Source organism: Narcine bancroftii, chromosome 1 (assembly GCF_036971445.1).
Source record: "Narcine bancroftii isolate sNarBan1 chromosome 1, sNarBan1.hap1, whole genome shotgun sequence".
NCBI lineage: Eukaryota > Metazoa > Chordata > Chondrichthyes > Torpediniformes > Narcinidae > Narcine > Narcine bancroftii.
The window spans coordinates 481,019,500-481,041,090 of NC_091469.1; the positions used below are offsets into that span (position 1 = coordinate 481,019,500).

The window sequence follows — 21,591 nt, forward strand, 5'->3', positions numbered from 1 at the left end:
TGCAGTATTGCACTATTCTATCTACTGAACTTTTTTCTTACACTCACTAACTGAATATTTATTTATCATAATGTATACTGTTCGAGTTCTTATTTGACAAAAAAAAATACCAGTTTGGCTGCAGCAAGTAAGAATGTCAATGCATATGGACATTGAACCTGTTGTGATAAATTGATCATTACGTCTGAAATTATAGAGACCAGACTCATAAATACAAAGGGTCATTGTCCATGTTTTGTCTTGCAGGTAAAGAACCTGGAATGTTTGATATGGTGATAATTAATGATAATTTAGAGGATGCTTATTCTCAGATGAGATCAGTTCTTCTTGAGGTGAGTTCATTACAAATCAACTGTATATTTGACCTTATATTGAAAATAGGGACTAGGTTGTTTGCAGACTGGATTATGGGGAACCCATGGGCCTGTCAAGTTCTTCCACTGGAATGGCAAACCTCTCAAAAAATGCAACCAGAGGTTTACTTAGATGGCCTTTCGTTTCATTCCTGTTTTTGGGAATTCTTGAAAGACATGTCTTTGAAGAGATGATGTAAAAAAAAATCTTGGGTATTTCTGATGTTTAATAATTTTTCACCAGTTCTAAGTGGTAAAATATAATCTTTGGATTAAAAATTGAATGGTCTATGTATTAAAGAATTGTGAGGTTTCATCTAACTAGGGGCAAGTTAATCCGTGGACTCAGAACAAATGACTGTACTTAGCGAGCAGCCGACCACACATTAAACTACTGGGGAGAAAGGAGAAGTTGTCAGTGATGGAGCATCAGAACCTGTTATAAAACTGAAACGGACATTCATTGTGATTAGCCATTTTCCTTTCTCTGAACAAGATAGGAATGAGACTTAAGTTGATGTTCCTGTTAGGTTAAAAGGCAGGGTCAAAAGTTTGAGAGAGCCATGGTTTTCAAGGGATAGTGGAAACTTGGTTTGAAAAAAGAGGGTGTACTACAATAAATATAAGAAACAAGGAATAAAGGAGATGCGTGGAGAATACATTGAATGTAAAAAGAATCTTAAGAAAGAAATAAGAAAATCTAAAAGAAGCTACGAGGTGGCTATAGCAAATAGGGTGAAAATAAATCCAAAAGGTTTCTATAAATATGTTAATAGCAAAAGGAGAGAGAGGGATAAAATTGGTCCCTTAGAGAATCAGAGCGGACAACTGTTTTTGGAGCCAAATGAGATGATGGAGATTTTGAACAAGTCCTTTTCTTCAGTATTCACTACGGAGAAGGATATTGAGTTGTGCGGGGTAAAGGAAGCAAAGAGGGTAATTATGGAAACTGTAGTGATTAAGAAAGAGGAAGTACTGGAGATTTTGAAGCATATAAAGGTGGATAAATCTCCAGGTCCCGACGGATTTTCCCCAGGACCTCGAGAGAAATTAGTGAGGATATAGCAGCGGCTGAGACAGTGATTTTTCAAATGCCATTAGAGGTGGGTATATAGTGCCGGAGGGTTGGAGTATTGCTCGTGTGGTTCCTTTGTTTAAAAAGGGTTCGAGGAGCAAGCCGAGCAATTATCAGCCTGTGAGTTTGATGTCTGTGGTAGGAAAGTTAATGGAAAGCATTCTTAGAGATAATATATATGTGTCTGGAGGGACAGGGTCTGATCAGGAATACTCAACAAAAGTTTGTGCGTGGAAGGTCATGTATGACCAATCTTGTTGAATTTTTTGAAGAGGTGACTAGAAATGTTGTTGAGGGTAGAGCAGTGGATGTTGTCTATATGGACTTCAGTAAGGCCTTCAATAAGGTTCCACATGGAAGGTTAGTTAGGAAGGTTCAAGTGCGAGGTATTAATTTTGAGATAGTCAAATGGATTCAACAGCAGCTGGAAGGGAGATGCCAGAGTGTCATAGTGGATAAATGTTTGTCAGGCTGGAGGCCGGTAACAAGTGGTGTGCCTCAGGGATCTGTCTGTATTGGGGTCCATGCTGTTTGTCATTTACATTCATGATCTGGATGATGGGGTGGTAAATTGGATTAGTAAATATGTGGATGATACTAAAATAAGGGAAATTGTGGATAATGAAAAAGGTTTTCAAAGATTGCAGAGGGATTTGAACTGCTTAGAAGAGTGGGCAGAAAGATGGCAGATGGAGTTTAAAGCTGAGAAGTGTGAGGTGCTTCATTTTGGGAGGATTAGTCAAAACAGGACATACGTAGTAAAAGGGAAGGAATTGAGGAATGCAGTGGAGCAGAAATATCTAGGAATAACGGTTCATCATTCCCTGAAGGTGGAATTTCATGTGGATAGAGTGGTGAAGAAGGCTTTTAGTATGCTGGCCTTTATAAATCAAAGCATAGAATATAGGAGCTGGGAGATGATGTTGAGACTGTTCAAGGTGTTGGTGAGGCCAAATTTGGAATACTGTGTGCAGTTCTGGTCACCGAATTATAGGAACGATATCAACAAGGTAGAGAGAATGCAGAGAAGATTTACTAAAATGTTACCTGGGTTTTTAGAATATAGAATACAAAGAAAGATTGAGTAGTCTGGGTCTTTATTCATTGGAGCTTAGAAGGTTGAGGGGGATTTGATAGAGGTATTTATGATTATGAGGGGGATAGATAGAGTTGACGTGAGTCGGCTTTTTCTCTTGAGGGTAGGAGAGATTGAAACAAGAGGTTAACAGTTATGGGGCAAAAGTTTAGAAGTAACATGAGGGGGGACTTCTTCACTCAGAGAGTTATGGCTGTATGGAATGAGCTTCTGGGAGATGTAGTGGTGGCAGGGCCCATTTTGTCATTTAAGGAAAAATTGGATAGGTATGTGGATGGGAGGGGAATGGGCAGTTATGGGTAAGGTGCAGGTAGGTGGGACTAGAGGAGAGGACTTGGTTCAGTGCGGATTAGAAGGGCTGAGATGGCCTGTTTCCACGCTGTAATTGTTATAGGGTTATATCAAACACTGTGGATATCCATCAGCCAGTTAAAAATAGGAGGAGCTGCTGTGGTTCTTCAGCTTCAAACCCAGTGGAGAAGGTGGTGACGATGTGTGTAACCCGGTAAGGAAGAATAAGAGAAATATGCTGGAAGAGGGTATGTTTGTTTAATCTTAAACTGAAGAATTCTGCCAAAATGAAATTCAAGCATGGCAAAGATTCAGAGTAGACGAAAAGAACAGATACCAAGTGGATTTTTTTGAGAATATTTCATGAAATAAATGAACTTTTGCTTGTGCCACGTTGCTTTGGAAGAAAAACTGCTCTCTTATATTTATTATTTTCATTGTTGCAGGAAATCAAAAAGGCAACAGTATTGCAGAACTGAACAAGTTCAAAACTCCATTCCATTTGTTTTGAATATTTTATTCCAAATAATTAAGTGAAATAGGAAGAATGAAAATTACTTATCTGTATCTCAGTGCTTTTGTGTTCATGTGTTTTTGTTGACCAAAAAAAAAGTACATTGCCAGTTTATCTGTACACAGGACTTTTTTTTAGGAAATGCTTGATAGAGAAGAGAATCTATCTCGCTACTCTGTTTAATAATTAACTCTGACTGAAATGTCTTGCAGAAAGTATCGGCTTTTAATTAACTGTTGAAATTGTAGTTAGATACTTTAATGAAATACACTTCAAACAAACTATTGTCATGTGTAAAGAAATCCACTGGGGGGGGAGAAACTGAAATGTATTTATTTGTGTGAAACTGGCGAAAAGGTGCCATTGGTTATCAAATAAACAAACTACTTGCCATTCTTAGTCGTTGGCCAATTTTCAGGGTAAGCTTTTTTGTGTCCAAATGAACTTTTAAGAATATTTCTCTGGAGGATGTCACATCCATATTCTGTGGTTGGTGGGAGTGGGAGTAGTGGAAGAAGGAGAAAAAGAATCCTGGAAAAAAAATGACATAACCTGAAGATGGACAGTATGTATTGGAATGCCATATCAAGACCAAGATCCAGCCTTGTAATTAGAGAGTTTTAAAAAACTGCAGATGTTGGGAATCTGAAATAAAAAGTGTGCAAATTCTCCAACTGGAGAGAGGAGCATAGTTTCAGGTCAATGACCTTTCATCAGAACAAGTCAATTTCTATAATATAATTGATTAACAACTGTCATTTTTTTTCTTTGTCTGGTCGGGTATGGATGTGTTATTTTTTTCTTCCTGTATGCTCGGGTTAGCAGCTGGGTTTTGTGTTTTTAATTACATTTGTATACTTGTATAATTAAACCTAACCCTAATGTTCTTATATTTGATCATGCCTTTCTTAGTGCAATGAATTTAATATTTTTGGCTGCTTTCAACATTATTAGTATTTAGAAAAAAGTGTGTTTATTTTGCTATAAAAGCACTCCAGTTGAATGAAATCTTGCAGAAGTTGTACGTCAGTTGGAAAAAGATTGGGAAATCATTTGACTATTGGGTTATAAGAGTTATACAGGACAGAAACGGGCCCTTCAACACAACTTGTCCATTCTGATTGAATTGAGTTGTCTACCTGACATAGTCTAGTTTGCCTGCAGTACCCAAAAGTGCTGGAGACACTCAGCACGTCACATAGAGCCCATAGGAATTTAAAGGTAGTTTTGTTCTTAGCCAAAAGTCAGACAAACACCTGAATAAAAAGGTGGGGGGAGGGGAAGGGGGAAGGTGAGAGAGCACAGGCTAACTCGTAATGGGTTTATACAAATGGGAGGTTAGAAGTGAAGGAAGCTGGAAAATAATGGGGGGGGGGGGAACAAAGGGTAGCTCTCAGATGTTCCTTTAACATGGAGATGAAGGTAATTTTTTTTCCTGAAGATTACAAACCTTTTTTCCTCCACATGCTTCATTTTGGGAAAAATAACCAAACTAAGACATATGCAGTGAAGGGGAGGGCATTGAGGAATACAGAGGAACAGAGGGATCTGGGAATAACAGTTCAGCGTTCTTTGAAGGTGGGTTCCCATGTAGAAAGGGTGGTGAAGAAGGCTTTTGGTATGCTGGCCTTTATAAATCATAGCATAGAATATAGGAGTTGGGAGTTGATATTGAGACTGTTTAAGGCATTGGTGAGGCCAAGTTTGGAGTATTGTGTGCAGTTCTGGTCTCCAAATTATAGGAAGGATATCAATAAGGTAGAGAGGGAGCAAAGAAGGTTTACAAAAATGTTGCCTGGATTGCAGTATCTTGAATATGGAGAAAGATTGAGTTGACTGGGAGCGTAGAAGGTTGAAAGGGGATTTTATAGAGGTATTTAAAATTATGAAGGGAATAGAGAGAGAAGATGTGAATAGGCTCTTTCCCCTGAGGGTAGGGGAGATTGGTACAAGGGGTCATGTTAAGGGTTAGGGGGCAAAACTTTAGGAGTAATATCAGAGGATGCTTCTTCACTCAGAGAGTGGTGGCTGAGTGGAATGATCTTCTGGAAGAGGTAGTTGCGGCAGGGTCATTTCTGTCATTTAAGAGGAGGTTAAATGAGTACATGGATGTGAGGGGTTGGAGGGATATGGGCAAGGGAGTGGAACTAATGGAGTTTCACGTAAACAGTGCGGACTAGAAGGGCCGATATGGCCTGTTTCCGTACTGTAATTGTTATATGGTTATATGAGTGTTGGGGGTTAGATTAATTGAATATACTCAAGGCTGAAGATTTTTGGATTACATGGGAGTTTCTGGTTTTGTGGAAGTTGAGATCATGATTTTTTGGCATGGTGCAGCAGATTTGAAATACCCCTGTGTTATTCTTCTCATTTTGCCTGTTATAAAACAAAGGAAATGTTAATTAACAAACGTGCAATCTGCAATAAATGATTTTATTGTTAACTGCTTTCTGAACAACAGAAATTTATTGAAATAATAAAAACTGGTAATATTCATAACTGCTTGCAGATTAAATGGTCGTATGTTGGAAACATTCTTAAACTGACTTTGTTAAACATAAAGATGTCTGAATTCTCGAAGAGATAACGGAGGAATCTTCTTAGAAATCTTTATTTTCAAATATTAGGTATTTCCTGAAAAAGCTGACCTTTATAAAACAAACAAATACGTAAAATACAAAATAAATCAATCAATGGCCTGACTACACTAAATTTGTGACAGTAATAGCTGTGCAGAAATTTGTCTGCTGGCCAAAATGAGGGTTAGAGAGGACAACATTGTAGCCTCTTACAGAAATAGCAATCTGATTAATATACTGTAATGAGTATCCTTCAAAGTGGATCCACAATTTATCTTTTTTTAATCATTATTTGAACCGTTTCAACATCTGAATGTTTAATTCTTTGACGACCTTACAGTCTTGGAAACTATATTTCTAACAATATCGACAGAAACATCCCTCTTGATTTTGTTTTGAAAGGTTCAACATTCCTGTGAATTCTGCAGTCAGGTGTTGGGGCGGAGAACAGAATGGGGGGGGGGGGGAAGAGAGAGGGGGAATTAACATCACACTGTAAAATACTGTAGTTAATGAAGTAATCTTGCATACATCTTATTTATCACTCTAATACATTAGACCAACTACAAAGCAATTTAAGCAATTTTGTTACAAACTTCGTCTTCCCTGATATTTTGTTGTTCTATCAGATCTATCCCGAAGTTTAAAAATGTGAAATACATGATTACATTTATATTTAACTTATCTCTTAATTGTCACTTGTCACTGAAGTATCAGCACTTGGTGCTTTGTACACAGAAGCTTCCTTTGCCTTTCCCGTTGTATTAGATAGTTCCTGAGCTTTGCTGTTTTGAAGGAGACTGTTGAACTACTCAGCTTCATCATTGTGTCCTCTTGGAACCATGCAAATGACCGACATTCTGAAGAACACAACCTTTCCCTAGAGTGGAAAATACAAACTGAAAATTTCATCTAATAAAAGTGACTTCATTTGAGTATATTTTTGAAACTGGTTCACTCCAAAAGGTTATGGTCCATGCATAAATAGATACATATTTAACAATTTATACATTAAATAAAATTAAAATAAAACAGTACAGCACAGGAGAAGCCACAATGTCTGGGCCAAATTAAACTAAATCTCTTCCTGCATATGATCTATGCCCCTCCATTCATGTGTCTCAGTGTCAGCAAGACCAAGGAGATAGTGGTTGACTTCAGCACAAGTTGGGCTTCTACCCTGCACTGAGATGTGGATAGTGGTAGGATTGTTCTGAGGAGTAAATATTTCTAATGATCTGTCCTGGACATGGATGTGTTGGCTCAAAGACACATCAACAGCTCTACTACCAAAGGAGCTTGAGGAAATTTGGCATGTCATCTGCATCTCATAACAATTTCTACAAATGCACCATTGAGAGTATCCTGTCAGGATGCAAGACTAGTATGAGACCAGCTCTGCCCAAAACCACAAGACTGCAGAAAAATGTGAATACAGCTCCAATCATTACCAACTCCATCGACGCTTCGTGCTGCCTCAGCTACGCAGGCAACATGAGAAAAGCTTCACCCTCTCCCACTTTCCCATCAAGGGTGAATTTACGCATCACCCATGCAAGGACAGTTACTTGTAAAGCACAAAAACCTCCCTCCCCCATGATTCTTTTGTTTGGATGCTTGCCAACATTTTCCATACCTTGATGAAGGGCTCAAGCCCAAAATGTTGGCTATGTATTTTTACCTTTGCTATGTAAAGGTCTGCTGAGTTTTTCCTGCATTGTGTTTTTACAAGGATAGTGGCTTCCTGCTACTATCAACCTACTGAATGAAACGCAAGCTCATAAAACAATGTTACCCTCATTCGATTCATACGGATCTCACTGTAATTCTATTGTTTCGTTCTGCTGTGTGTGTGTATAGATTGACTTGCTGGATAGCCAGCCAAATAACCTGTTTCATTGTACCTTTGCAAATGTAAACTTTAGTGATTTTAAATGAACTATGTCTGCTTCCACCACTGCCCCTGGCAGTGCGTTCCAGGCACTTACCTTGCAAAAATAATAGGTCCCCTGCACATCTCCTCTCACCTTAAATGCAGGTGTGCTGGTATTTGACATTTTTTCCCCTGTAAAATAAATTCTGACTGTCTACCACAGTTGTTCTCCACTTTATTCCCCACTCACATACCTTATCACTAACCACAGAACACCTATAGATCCACCCTATCTGTCTGAATAATTTTATAAACTTCTATCAGGTTTCTGATGATCTGGAGAAAAACACTCCAAGCTTATCCATCCCCTCTTTGTAGCTCATACTCTCTACCTGGATACATCTCTTTTGCATGTTCTCCAAAGTCTCCGCATCCTTTCTGGGATGGGAGAACTAGAATTGCATACAATATTCCAAATGCAGCTCAACCAATGTATTTTCTTCTTTCTCTACATCTCTGTTCTACTTCCGCCTCAGTTTATATCACTAAAAACCTCATCCATTCTGTTATCTCTGGACTACACTGATCCCTGCAGCCTCCTTTCTTATATTTTTTAAACAAGCTGACCAAAATTCTGCAGGAGTTGCAACTAAAAACAAGTCCATTTTACCCATTGAATCTTAGTCACACCAGCTCCCAGTTAAAAAAATGCCAATACTTTAATCGAAATGCTGGAAGCACCACTCACACCAACTTGCTTTCTCTTTCTCAATTTGAATGGTGTGCCTTCCACCCTAAACATTGACTGGTTTCGCTTTCCACAGATGTGGCTTGGCAGGCCGAGTTCTTGCATCAATTGCAGTTTATTTCTTTTCTGACATTTTAATCGCCTTTTTTTTAATTTCATTCTCTCGTGCCTGCCCTGGAGTCTCTAAGATTTCTGTACTCTTAAAGTTCTTGAGTAGTTCCAGTGCTAGTTGCTTCACCATTGCATAGAATGCCTTCAGTTGCTGAGGAAGCAGGCTTGGAATTCATTTAGTGTGTCTCTCTGCCTCACTACCTCTCCTCTTGGTTGTACCAAGGTACAGTGAAAAACTTTGCTTTTTGTGCTCTCCAGTTCAGGCAAGTACAACAGGTTGTTGAAATAAAGTATAGTGTTATGGAGGAAAAAGTCGAGTTAAACAGTGCAATGGCAGCATTGTTTTATGAATGAGAGGTTCATTCAACAGTTTGCTAACAGTAGGAATGAAACTTGTGGTCATATTTTCTAACTCACGTATCTTCTAAATAACAGAAGACTGGAGAAGAGAGGGTGACTGAGATATGATGGGATCTTCAATATACTGGCTGCTTTCCCAGTGCGGTGGGCAATGGAGATGGAGGGAAGGTTGGTTTGCATGATGGTCTGAGGTGCATAAACTGTTCTGGTAGAAACTTAAACATTTTGTTCAGTCAAGCTGCTACATCAACAAAAGTTGTCTTTACTGCATAATTACAGTTTGGAATCAAAAGTAAGGTACACTTACGCTGGATTAAGGCACAATGTGCTCTTCAGAAATGAAACTGCCCCTTGAGAAAGGCTAGAATAGCATCTCCCAAACTTGATTTTCCCTTTCCGAATGTTCTTTTCTTTGTCATAATGCTTATCAGACCTAAAAGGGCAATCTCCACTTAGCCTACAAGAGAATGGAAAAACGTTTGTGAGTTTCATTCATAGGCATGGAAACAGGTCCTTCAGCCCATCGTCCAAGCTGACCAAGCTAATCATGTTTGTCCACATCCCTCTACACCTTTCAAGTCCATGAACCTGTCTACATGTCATCCCCACTATTACCACTTCCTCAGGCAGCTCCTTCCACATCCCTTCCAACTTCTGAGTGAGGAACGTGTCTCACATCCAGGTTATGTGGGTCGCAGTGTGGTTTCTGGAGGACATAATTATGTTTTTAACTGTATTGCGTACTGGTTTTAAATTACTTTAAAGGCCACTACTAGTCATTATTATATGCCCTATAGTTTTAGATTCACTGAGGAAAATAATTATGACTATTTACCTTATCTATGCCTCTCATTGTTTTATAAAACTCTGTTAACTTCCCCCCTAGCTTCCTATGCTCAAGGGAAAAAGTGCCAGCCTATCCAGCCTCTCCTTGATAATTCAAGCTTACCAATTCCAGAAACATTCTCATAAATCCTTTCTGTACCCTTTCCAGGTTATCTTTCCTTAGCTGGGTGACAAACCTCTGCAGAATACTCCAAGGGTAGCCTGACCAACATCCTGTACGATTGCATCATGGCCTCCCTGCTTCTGTAATCAATGCCTTGACTGATAGAGCAAGCATGCCAAGACGAATAGATCTAAGTTATAAAACATCAAGATCTAGGAACAAATTTAAGACAGAGATGAGGAGAAACTGCTTATCCCAGAGAGTAATGGACCTGTGAAATTCCTTGCCCAAGGAAGCAAGGCTGCCTCATTGTATATATTTGACCCAATGATATAGATTTGAATTGTGGAGAAATTAAGAGTTATGCGGAAAAGGTAGGTCAGAGCAGTCACGATCTTATTGAATGGAGGAGCAGCTTCGATGAGTCTGAAGTTTGTGCCAATCTATTTAATCAGCTAGTCCCACTGACCTACACTCAGTCCATATCCCTATATTCCTCTGCCATCCAAAATTTTTCTTAAATGTTAAAATTGAGCCCACATTCACCACTTCAGCTGGCAGCTCGTTCCATATTCCTGTTTCTGTGAAGACATTTCCATTAATGTTCCCCCTAAACTTCTTCCTTTTCGTGCTTATTAACCCATGTCCCCTAGTTTGTTTCTCACCTCACCTCAGTGGAAAAAGCCTACTCTATACCCATCATAATTTGAAATCTCCCCTCATTCTTCGATGCTCCATAGAAAAGTCCTAGTATCAGGACTTCAACAGTTTCTAACTTTAAAAACTTAAAATATATGATAAATTTATGTAGAACATATTCAAAAACATTATTCTTAAAATTTTTGAAGGTTAGCCACTTGTTTTTTCACAAAGCAGTTGAGCAAACTCATTCATATGAACGGCTCTAGAGTAAAAGCTATAAATATGCCACGTAAAGCTGAGGATGCAAATACTCAGAATATCTAGTCTCCCAGCTTAAAATGTGATGAGCCCATTTTAATACGTGACATTACATGTATTGGAAAAAGTTATGTGGACTGGTGGAGTTCTGTAGGGATTTGTTCTGGGGCCACTCCACATTGTAATTTCTAGATTAAGAAGCAGAAGAATGGGTAAGTAGGTTTGCAGATGATACGAATGTTAGAGGAGTTGAGGATAGGGGCTGAAGGTTGTCGTGGATTATAAAAGGTTATAGACAGGATGCAGAGTTGGGTAAAAAAGTGCTGGGCTTCATTAAAAAGGATTGAGTTCGAGAGGTCATGTTGCAACCCCCTAAATTTGTTCCTAGATCTTGATGTTTTATAATAACTTAGATCTACTCGTCTTGGCATGCTTGCTTTATCAGTCAAGGCATTGATTACTGAAGCAGGGAGGCCATGATGCAATACCTATGAGTATTGTGTTCAGTTCTGGTCACCTCATGGAAGGATGTGAAAGCTTTGGAGAGGGCGCAGAGGAGATTTAACAGGATGTAATCTGTTGGAAAATAAGTATTATGAAGCAAGGTTAGCAGAGCTGGGACTTTTTGGAGCGAAGAAGGACGAGAGGAGACTTAATAGAGGTGTACAAGATTCTGAAGGCTTAGATAAGGTGGACAGCCAGTGTGTTTTTTTCCAGGGCGGGAATAGCAAACACCAGAGGACATGAGTACAAAGTGAAGGGAGGAAAGTTTCGCGGAGAGATTAGGGATTTTAATTTACAGAGTTGTGCATGCCTGGAATGCCTTGCTAGGGGTGGGGATGGAGGCTGAAACAGGAGAGGCATTTCAGAGACTCTTAGACAGTCACAGGGATAAAAGAAAATAAAGGGTTACGAGAAAGGGTTTAGTTTTTTTTGGTCAGAATATCTAGGTTGGCACAACCACCAAATCTGTGTTGACTAGAACACATAATTGAACTAATTCTGCACTAATTCTATTCTCTCTATATTTCCTTCAAGTCCCCAAAGATTCTGTCACTCGTCTGCACACTAAGGGCAATTTGAAATGGGCCAATTCATCTTGCAACTTGTATGTCTTTGCAATGTGAGGAAAACAGAGCAGGCTGTGAAAATCCACAGCATCACAGAAAGAAAACTCACACAGACCACATTAGAAGTCAGGATGTCCCAGATCACTAGAACTGGGCTGCAGTTTATTAGCTGCACCACCCTGGTGCCCCAATGACTAGAAGTATTGTTTTGGAACTCACATTGTAAAGGTCACCACACCAACAGCCCAGATATCTGTCCCTGGAACAACAGGCTTTCCTTCAAGGATTTCTGGAGCTGAAAAAGGAAAGTTTATGAGCTGTAATTCAATGGGATACAAATGAAAAAATATATAATCAATATATCACTGGCCACAAGTAAGTCATGAATCCCACCCATCATACACAAGAGAAATAGAACTGGATACATCTGCCTAAGCTACTGGGTGCATTCTTTCTTGGAGTGCTGCAGTCTTCATTGTGAGGGCTTTGGGAAGTAAGGGGCTTCAGTGAGTTGGATCTATTGGAGAATAGCAGCATACAGTTCAACAGTCCAGTACAGGAGTAGGTCAGGTAGGTAGGTGGGTGGTGAGTCTTTTCCTGGTTGTCTATTAAAGAGTGAGGCTTGCTGGGAAGTTCGACCAAGAGGAATCCGCATCCAGTGCAATGTAGATGTGTCCAGTGTTCTGGATAACCACATGCAGGACTCACCTCCAACTGGTGCAGTTTGAGCATTTAGGAGTTTGTACAGTGGCTGGAAATGTTGTGGAGCATCTCAAGTTCATTGCCACATACTCTAAGATACAGTCATAGAGGTTGTTCAAATTAGCCCAGGAATTTTGTAGGTAGTGTGTTTAGTGAGGTAATCACACGGTAGCTTAAGTATGAGCCTACAGAGGGGGGGGGGGGGGGGGGATGAGATTTTCCACACAATTGGATGTGATTTCTAATTAATACTACAACATACTCTTAATAATTTTTTTTATATGTTGCACTAATTTTATCAGCATGGGAAATTGGATCTTGCCGAGTTTGAGTATGGGAAACAATGCTCCCGGTGAAACAGAGAAGTGGAACATGGATGGAGGAAAAATAAGTTACTGTTTAGTGCTTTTTATAAAAAAAGGAATCTATGGGTTGGCAAAACATCAAGGGCCGAAGGGCTTGTACTGTGCTGTAGTGTTCTATATTCTTAAGGTTGTTTCCCATGGTAGGAGAGTCGAACAAGAGGGCACAACTTCAGGATTGAAGGGTAGCTGCTTAGAACAGAGATGGGGAGGGGTTTCTTAAGCCAAAGGGTGGTAAATCTGTGGAATTTGTTGCTACAGGTGGGTGTGGAGGCCAGGTCATTGGGTGTGTAATTGATGCAAAGACTGATAGATTCTTCTTGATTAGGCAGGGCATCAAAGGTTATCGGGAGAAGGCCAGGTGGTGGGGATGAGTGGGAAAATGGATCAGCTCATGATTAAATGTCGGGACAGACTCAATGGGCTGAATGGTCTATTTCTGCTCCTGTTTTAAATGGGAAATGGGGCAGTGGTGAGTTTAGAAGGAGCATAGGAAACATCACCCAATGGTACCGAACCAATGTGATTTCTGTACTTAATATAATTTCCTCAGCAAAATCTGTGCTGCTTTAATCTCACGTGGACTTGTCTTCCCCACTTATTTTCATCTCACCTTTTTTACGACTGACTCAATTTGTTGATGCTTTTTTATGCTTGAACTCTCTAGGCCTTCCCAACACTTGAGTTGTCAATGGCTGTATTATTGCCTTTACCTTCTTGACTAACTGAACTTGTGATTGCAATACACATGACCCTATCAAACAAGTTTAAATTTTTTCCCTCGTCTGGAATCTAAAATCCTTCCTCTTACACCATTTGTTCACCTGCTTTCCAATTTCAATATTCATTAATACATGGCACTAGTAGGAGATCAAATAATTTTACCAATGTTGTCCTACTTTTTAAACTGATTCCTAATTCTCTAAACTTTGCCTGATAAACCCTAGCCCTCATTCTTCCATGTTACTAAAACCAATATGGATATTGGAGGAGCTAATCTGAATAGAGATAGAGACAGCTGCAGGAAACATAAGGTTGTGATAGTAGGAGATTTTAACTGTAAAGGGCTGGATGACTTGGAGTTTGTCAAATGTGTTCAAGGAAGCTTTCTAAATCAATATATATAGTGGAGAGAGTGTAATACTAGATCTCCAATTAGGGAATGAGACAGGACAGGGTGACAGAAGTATGCGTAGGGGAACATCAGAATTTACTGTCATGAACAAGACATAAAATTCGTTGTTTTGTGGCGGCGTCATGGTGCAAATGTTCATATTATAACCATATTGCACCATTAACTATTAAAAAAAGTTAAAAAGCAAAACATTTTGGGTCCAGTGATCATGATGCCATTAGTTTCAAGTTAATTATGGAGAAGGATAGGTCTGGGCCTCGGGTTGAGATTGTAAATTGGAGAAAGACTAATTTTGAGGAATTGAGAAAGAATCTAGAATGCGTGGATTGGGACAAGTTGCGTGCAGGCAAGGATGTGCGAGGTAAGTAGGGACCTTCAAAGGTGAATGTTTGAGAGTACAGAGTTTGTATGTTCCTGTTAGGATGAAAGGCAAGGTTAGCAGACATAGGGAACCTTGGTTTTTGAGGGATATTGGGGATCTGGTTCGAAAGAGAGAGGTATATAGCAGGTAAAGGCAACGTGGAGCAAATGAGGTACTTGAGGAGTATAAAAAATGCAAGAAAAACCTCAAGAAAGAAATCAGGATGGATAAATGAAGACATGAGGTTGCTTTAGCAAACAATGAGAAGGAAAACCCTGAGGGTTTCTACAGGTATATAGAGAGCAAAAGGATAGTAAGGGACAAAATCGTTCCCTTGGAAGATCAGAATGGTTGGCTTTGCATGGGGCCAAAAGAGATGGGAGCGATCTTAAATGTTTATTTTTCATCAGTATTCACTAAGGAAACGGGCACCGAGTCAAGGGAAATAAGGAAAACAAGCAGTGAGGCCATGGAACCTACAAAGATCTATCGTTAGGTGAGAAGTGGGCAAAGTAGATTTGCAACTCCTCAGCAAAGGAATCAGTATAGGTTGTGCATATTGTAAAACTGCACCGAAAGGAATACCGTAAATATTCATATAATCATTGAATTTTTTGGATCACTTTCTCGGGCCAAAAAAAAGTTGGGGGGGGGCGGTCAATGTTTGCATGGTATTAATGAATAAATGAGTATATATGGTATTTACTGCAGAGACTGCAAAAGATTTAAGGCAGAAACTCACTATATTCTCACAGGAACACTAATGGTTGACTTTGGCTGTGATGGCCTCAAACAAATTATGGAATAAATTTAAAAATCTTCTGTAATGGAGGACACTGTATTTTCCATATAAAGTAGGAATTTAACTTCAAAGAACTTTATGAGAAATCTTGTGTTTTGGGAGTGCTAGGGATCTTAAACATCGTGCATAACTAAAGTCAAGTTCCTTTTATGAGTGTGGAAAAACTCCAAAGCTCACCCATATTCTCCACAAAGTCTCGACACTTTTCCACCAGCGATGGTCGGCCAGGCACGTGAATCTCAGCCTTGCCAAAATTCACCAGCTTCAATATATTATGCTCCACAATGATGATGTTCTCTGATCTCAGATCCAAGTGAAGAATGTGATTAAGATGAAGATGTTCAACAGCGCAGAGGATCTGCGTCAGCAATTCTACCACATGTTGCTCACTGTAGCAGGATCTGCAAACGGGAAAAAACACTGTGTCAGATCATTAGAAACAATGGAGATGGTAACAAAAAGAATTTAGGTCGGAATAGACAAGTACAGATTAAAATGATCTCACTTGTGACTGACCAATTGTAGCACAGACTTAACAGGAAAGCAATGGAACTGCACAAGGATCCCACAATTGATCAGATCAAATCAAAATTGTAGAGTTTTGTCACATCTAGGCAAAGACTAGACAGAAAAATGGTTCAGCACAGGGTAAAAGGGGCTTGTCTCTGTGCTGTAATGTTCCAACAAGGTTCTAATTGATGATTATAATTGAACAGCCAACGATGTCAGCAACGGTTCCATTTTTACCTCTCTGCCAAATAGTGAAGTAACTCTTTGCCTTCGCAGAATTCTTGGATCAGAACAAAATATTTGGGTGTAATGTAGGCGCTGTGAAGCTGCACAATATTGTTGTGATGGAGCTTCTTCAGGGTTTCATACTCTTTGACAATAAATGGCTTTCTTTGCTTCTTGTACGGAGTAATTTTCGCTGCAAGCAATTTTCCGGTGGAGTTTTCAATACATCTCCTTATGATGCTGAAGCGCCCTCTTTAAAACATTCAAACAATGAAATGGATGAAAAGTTATTATAGTATACTGGTAATAAATTTAATTCACGTTAACACTGAAAATGAATCACTGTAAATAATGTCATAACAAAATTAATGTCATATTAGTTCCAATCTCTTCAATCCCATCACACACATGTTCCTTCCATCGCACATCACTTGCAGCTTTGAATTTCCTCAGGATTATTCCTGCTCCGTCACCAGCTGCCTAACAGAGATCCTTTCCTGCCTACAAATGGCTTCATTAATGTGCTTACAGCAAAGATAAGGCATTGGAGCTCCAATGAAACATTTGAACACCTTTGCTCTCCCAGTTCCATCATCCTTTATTTTTGCCTCCTGTTTCATGTTCTCTTCTTAGCCCTTACCATAGAACAATAGAATACTGCAGCAGAGAGGTTCAGTCCATACCAAAATATTATTCCTTCCAGTCCCATAAACCTACACCCAGATCATAGCCATCTATATCATTTCCATCCACGTATCTATTCTAATTTTTCTTAAATGTTGAAATCAAACCTACGTCTACTACTTCCACTGGCAGCTTGTGACACACTCTCACCACCGAGTGAAGAGATGTCCCCGAAACATTTCACCCTTAACCCATGTCCTCTTGTTCTTGTCTCACCTAAACTCAGAGAAAAAAGCCTGCAGTGAAGAGCCTGGGAACTACAGGCCAGTGAGTCAAACATAGCGGTTGGTAAGTAATGAGAAAGTAATCAATGGGAGAAAATATACACATATGGATGAACAAGGAGTGATTAGGGATGGTCAGCATGGAGGTCTTGTCACACAAATCTGATTGTGCTTTTTGAAGATGTGACCAAGAAGGTTGATGAGGACAGAGCTGTAGATATTGTATATATGGATTTCAATAAGGTATTCAATAAAGGTCCACATAGAACCATAGAACATTACAGCAGAGAAACAGGCCTCTTCACTCCTTCTAGTCTGTGCCGAACCATTTTTTTCTGCCTAGTCCCACTGATCTGCATCTATTCGCACTTACCTGCTCCCAGTCTTTAGCCCTCCATACCTCTCCCATCCATGTACCTGTCCAAATTCTTCTTAAATGTTAAAATTAAGCCTGCATTCACCACTTCAGCTCGTTCCACATTCCCACCTCTCATGGTCCCCATAAACAGTTCCCCTTTCAGTCTTAACCCATGTCCTCTGATTTGTATCTCACCTACCCTCAGTGGAAAAAGCCGATCTACATTTACTCTGTCTGTGTTCCTCTTAATTTTAAATACCTCTATCATCTCCCCTCATTCTTCTACGCTCCAGGGAACAAAGACCTAACGTGCTTAACCTTTCCCTGTCACTCAGTTCCTAAAGTCGGGTCAACATCCTTAAGAATCTTCTCTCCACTCTTTCTATCTTAATGATATTTTCCTGTAGTTAGTTAACCAAAACTGCACACAATACTCCAAATTTGGTCTCACCAATGTCTTGTACAACTTTAACAACATCCCAACTCCTGTACTCAATACTTCGATTTTTGAAAGCCAATATGCCAAAAGCTCTCTTTACAACCTATCTACCTATATCACCACTTTCAGGGAATTATAAATCTGTACTTGCAGATCCCTTTTGTTCTACTGCAGTCCTCAGTCCTCTACCATTCACCATGTACAGAATGCCCTTTCTTGGTTTGTCCTTCCAAAATGCAGCACCTCACACTTGTCTGCATTAAATTCCATCTGCCATTTTTTCATCCCATTTTTTCAGTTGGTCCAGATCCCTCTGCAAACTTCGCTGTCCACAATGTCTCAATCTTAGCGTCATCTGCAAACTTGCTGATCCAATTTACCACATTATCATCCAGTTGGCAAGGAGCGAAGAGGCGGGAGCATGCTGTACTGAACGGACGTGAGTAGAGTGGTCATTTAGTCTTAATTAAGAGTTAATAATTTAGGTGGGGATTGCTGTTCAGTGCAGAGACAGTAATTTAATAGGGAGTGCAGGTGGGAGTAATTAAAGGAAACTGGTTAGGATTGGACAGTGTTAGTGGTCACATTGGGTAATGTATTAAAGTAAAGGAAAGGTTTTTGGGAGCTGCAGCGAGTGAGCGGCCCAAGCGAGTGAGTGGGAGCACAGGTTGAGGACGAGTCACTGCACATTAAGGTAAGATAGTCTTTATTGGGGTAAAGGATGAGTGTTAGGGCTGTGTGTTGTTGGGAGTGCCAGATGTGGGAGGTCCTGGAGTCTTCCAGACTCCCGGATGTCCATATCTGCACTAGGTGTGTCGAGCTGCAGATTCTTAGGGACCGTGTTAGGGAACTAGAGCTGCAGCTCGATGACCTCAGGCTGGTTAGGGAAACAGAGGAAGTCATAGACAGGAGTTACAGCCAGGTGGTCACGCCAGGGCCACAGGAGGAGGAAAGGTGGGACAGGGACAGGAGAGGGACAGAAAAACATAAGGTGCCAGAGAGGAGCCCTATGACTGTAACCCTCAGCAATAAGTACGCCTCTTTGAGTACTGTTGAGGAGGACATCAAAGTTGGGGGGAGCAGCAGTGGCTGTGCCTCTGGCACGGGGTCAGCCCCTGTAGCTCAGAAAGGTAGGGAAAGGAAGAGGAGGGCAATAGTGGTAGGGGACTCCACAGTTAAGAGGACAGATAGGGGATTCTGTGGACGCAGCAAGGAGAACCGGATGGTGGTTTGCCTCCCTGGTGCCAGGGTCCAGGATGTTGCTGCTCGTGTCCCGAATATCCTAAAGTGGGAGGGACAGGAGCCAGAGGTCGTGGTACATGTAGGTACCAATGACATAGGGAGGAATAGAGAAGAAGTCCTAAAAAGTGAGTACAGCTAGTTAGGTAGGGAGTTAAAAAGAAGGACCGCAAAGGGGGTAATCTCTGGATTACTCCCTGTGCCACGTGACAGTGAGAATAGAAATAGAATGAGGTGGAGGATTAATACGTGGCTGAAGAGGTGGAGTAAGGGGCAGGGTTTCAAGTTTCTGGATCACTGGGACCTTTTTTGGGGAAGATGTGACCTGTACAGTAAGGACGGGTTACACTTAAATCCCAGGGGGACCAGAATCCTGGCAGGGGTATTTGCTAGGGCTACTCAGGATCCTTTAAACTAGAATGGTTGGGGGGAGGGAGCAAAATAGTACAGAGCAGTAAGGAGAAGGTTAGAATGCAAACAAAGAAAGTTTGTAGTAAGTATTTGAATATGGATGGGCAGGTGATAGAGAAGGGAAATGCTCTGGAAGAAGATGAAGGGCAATTGGCAGGAAAAGTAAATAATGTTGTTATTAAAGATGAGGGAAAACAGGGATTAAGAATTGGGAAATCTCTGAAATTCATATATTTTAATGCCAGGAGTATTGTAAAAAAGGTGGATGAGCTGAAGGTGTGGATTGATACTTGGAAGTATGATGTGGTAGCGATTAGTGAGACATGGTTGCAGGAGGGATGTGATTGGCAACTGAATATCCCTGGGTTTCGTTGTTTTAGGTGTGATAGAGTCGGAGGGGCAAGAGGGGGTGGGGTTGCATTGCTTGTCAGGGAAAATATTACAGCGGTGCCTAGGAAGGATAGATTAGAGGGCACATCCACGGAGGCTATTTGGGTGGAACTGAGGAGTATGAAAGGAGAGGTTACACTTGTAGGGGTGTATTATAGACCACCCGGAGGGGACCGAGACCTAGAGGAGCAAATCTGTAGGGAGATAGTGGATATTTGTGATAAGCACAGGGTTGTAATTATGGGAGATTTTAATTTTCCACATATAGATTGGGAAACACATTCTGTGAAAGGGCTGGATGGGTTAGAGTTTGTGAAATGTGTGCAAGATAGTTTTTTACAACAATATGTAGAGGTGCCGACCAGAGAAGGAGCAGTGTTAGATCTACTGTTGGCAAATGGGATGGGTCAAGTGACGGAGGTTAGTGTGGCGAGCACTTCGGGTCCAGTGACAATAATGCCATCAGCTTCAATGTCATTATGGAAAGAGAGAAGTCAGGGCCAAGGGCTGAGGTTTTTGATTGGGGAAAAGCTAGATTTGAGGAGATGTGAAAGGACTTACAGGGTGTGCATTGGGACAATTTGTTTTATAGGCAGGATGTAGTAGAGAGATGGAAGTTTTTTAAAGATCAAATTTTGAGAGTGCAAAAGCTTTATGTTCCTGTTAGGTTAAAAGGAGGGGCAAAAGGTTTGAGAGAGCCGTGGTTTTCAAGGAATATTGGAAACTTGGTTTGAAGAAAAAGGGAGGCGTACATTAGGTATAAGAAGCATGGAATTAAGGAGATGTTTGAAAAATACATTGAATGTAAGAGGAATCTTAAGAGAGGAATTAGGAAAGCTAAAAGAAGGTACGAGGAGACTATAGCAAGCAGGGTGAAAATTAATCCAAAAGGGTTCTACAAATATGTTAATGGTAAAAGGAAAGCGAGAGACAAAATTGGTCCCTTAGAGAATCAGAGCGGAAAACTGTGTGGAGCCTAGAGAAATGGGGGAGATATTGAACAGTTTCTTTTCTTCGGTATTCACCAAGGAGAAGGATATTGGAATATGTGAGATAAAAAAAGCAAATTGGGTAAATATGGAGAATATAGTGATTACGAAAGATGTAGTGTTAGGGCTTTTGAGGAATATAAAGGTGGATAAGTCTCCGGGACCAGACGGGATCTTCTCCAGGACATTGAGAGAAGTAAAGGAGGAAATAGCAGAGGCTCTGACGGTAATTTTCCAAATGTCATTAGAGATGGGGATAGTGCCGGAGGATTGGCGCATTGCGCATGTGGTTATTTAAAAAGGGTTCAAGGAGGAAGCCTGGCAATTATCGGCCTGTAAGTTTGACATCTGTGGTAGGTAAATTAATGGAGAAAGTTCTTAGAGATAGTACTTATAAATATCTGGATAGACAGGGTCTGATCAGGAGCACTCAACACGGATTTGTGGGCGGAAGGTCCTGTTTGACCAATTTGATTGAATTTTTTGAAGAGGTGACTAGGAATGTGGATGAGGGTAGCGCAGTGGATGTTGTCTATATGGACTTCAGTAAGGCCTTCGATAAGGTACCACATGGAAGGTTAGTTAGGAAGGTGCAGTCTTTAGGTATAAATTTTGAGATAGTCAAATGGATTGAACATTGGCTGAAAGGGAGAGGCCAGAGAGTGGTATTGGAAAATTGTCTGTCAGGTTGGAGGCCAGTGACCAGTGGTGTGCCTCAGGGATCTGTATTGGACCCATTGTTTTTCATTATATACATTAATGATCTAGATGATGGGGTGGTGAATTGGATTAGTAAATATGCAGCCGATACTAAGATAGGTGGAATAGTGGATAATGA

The 21,591-nt window shown here is 40.4% G+C and overlaps 2 protein-coding genes across 22 annotated transcripts in view; one reads left to right on the forward strand and one right to left on the reverse strand.

Annotated features, from left to right (window-relative positions):
* The window catches only part of guk1a (guanylate kinase 1a), a 97,177-nt gene extending 91,344 nt beyond the window's left edge, over positions 1-5,833 (forward strand). For all 10 annotated transcript variants that reach the window (XM_069914893.1, XM_069914897.1, XM_069914895.1 and 7 more), the window contains 2 exons: positions 247-332; positions 3,262-5,833. In XM_069914893.1, coding sequence (XP_069770994.1) covers positions 247-332; positions 3,262-3,294 — 119 coding nt within the window. In that variant the 3' untranslated portion in view covers positions 3,295-5,833. The remainder of the gene's footprint in view (positions 1-246; positions 333-3,261) is intronic.
* The window catches only part of LOC138751919 (obscurin-like), a 755,203-nt gene continuing 739,400 nt past the window's right edge, over positions 5,789-21,591 (reverse strand). For 8 of the 12 annotated variants that reach the window (XM_069914886.1, XM_069914882.1, XM_069914881.1 and 5 more), the window contains 5 exons: positions 16,032-16,271; positions 15,462-15,685; positions 12,142-12,217; positions 9,311-9,460; positions 5,793-6,791 (listed from right to left, as the gene is read on the reverse strand). In XM_069914886.1, the coding sequence (XP_069770987.1) occupies positions 6,614-6,791; positions 9,311-9,460; positions 12,142-12,217; positions 15,462-15,685; positions 16,032-16,271 (868 nt within the window). In that variant the 3' untranslated portion in view covers positions 5,793-6,613. Of the gene's footprint in view, positions 6,792-9,310; positions 9,461-12,141; positions 12,218-15,461; positions 15,686-16,031; positions 16,272-21,591 lie in introns of all 12 variants that reach the window. The other 4 variants (XM_069914878.1, XM_069914879.1, XM_069914884.1 and 1 more) reach the window with 3 other exon arrangements.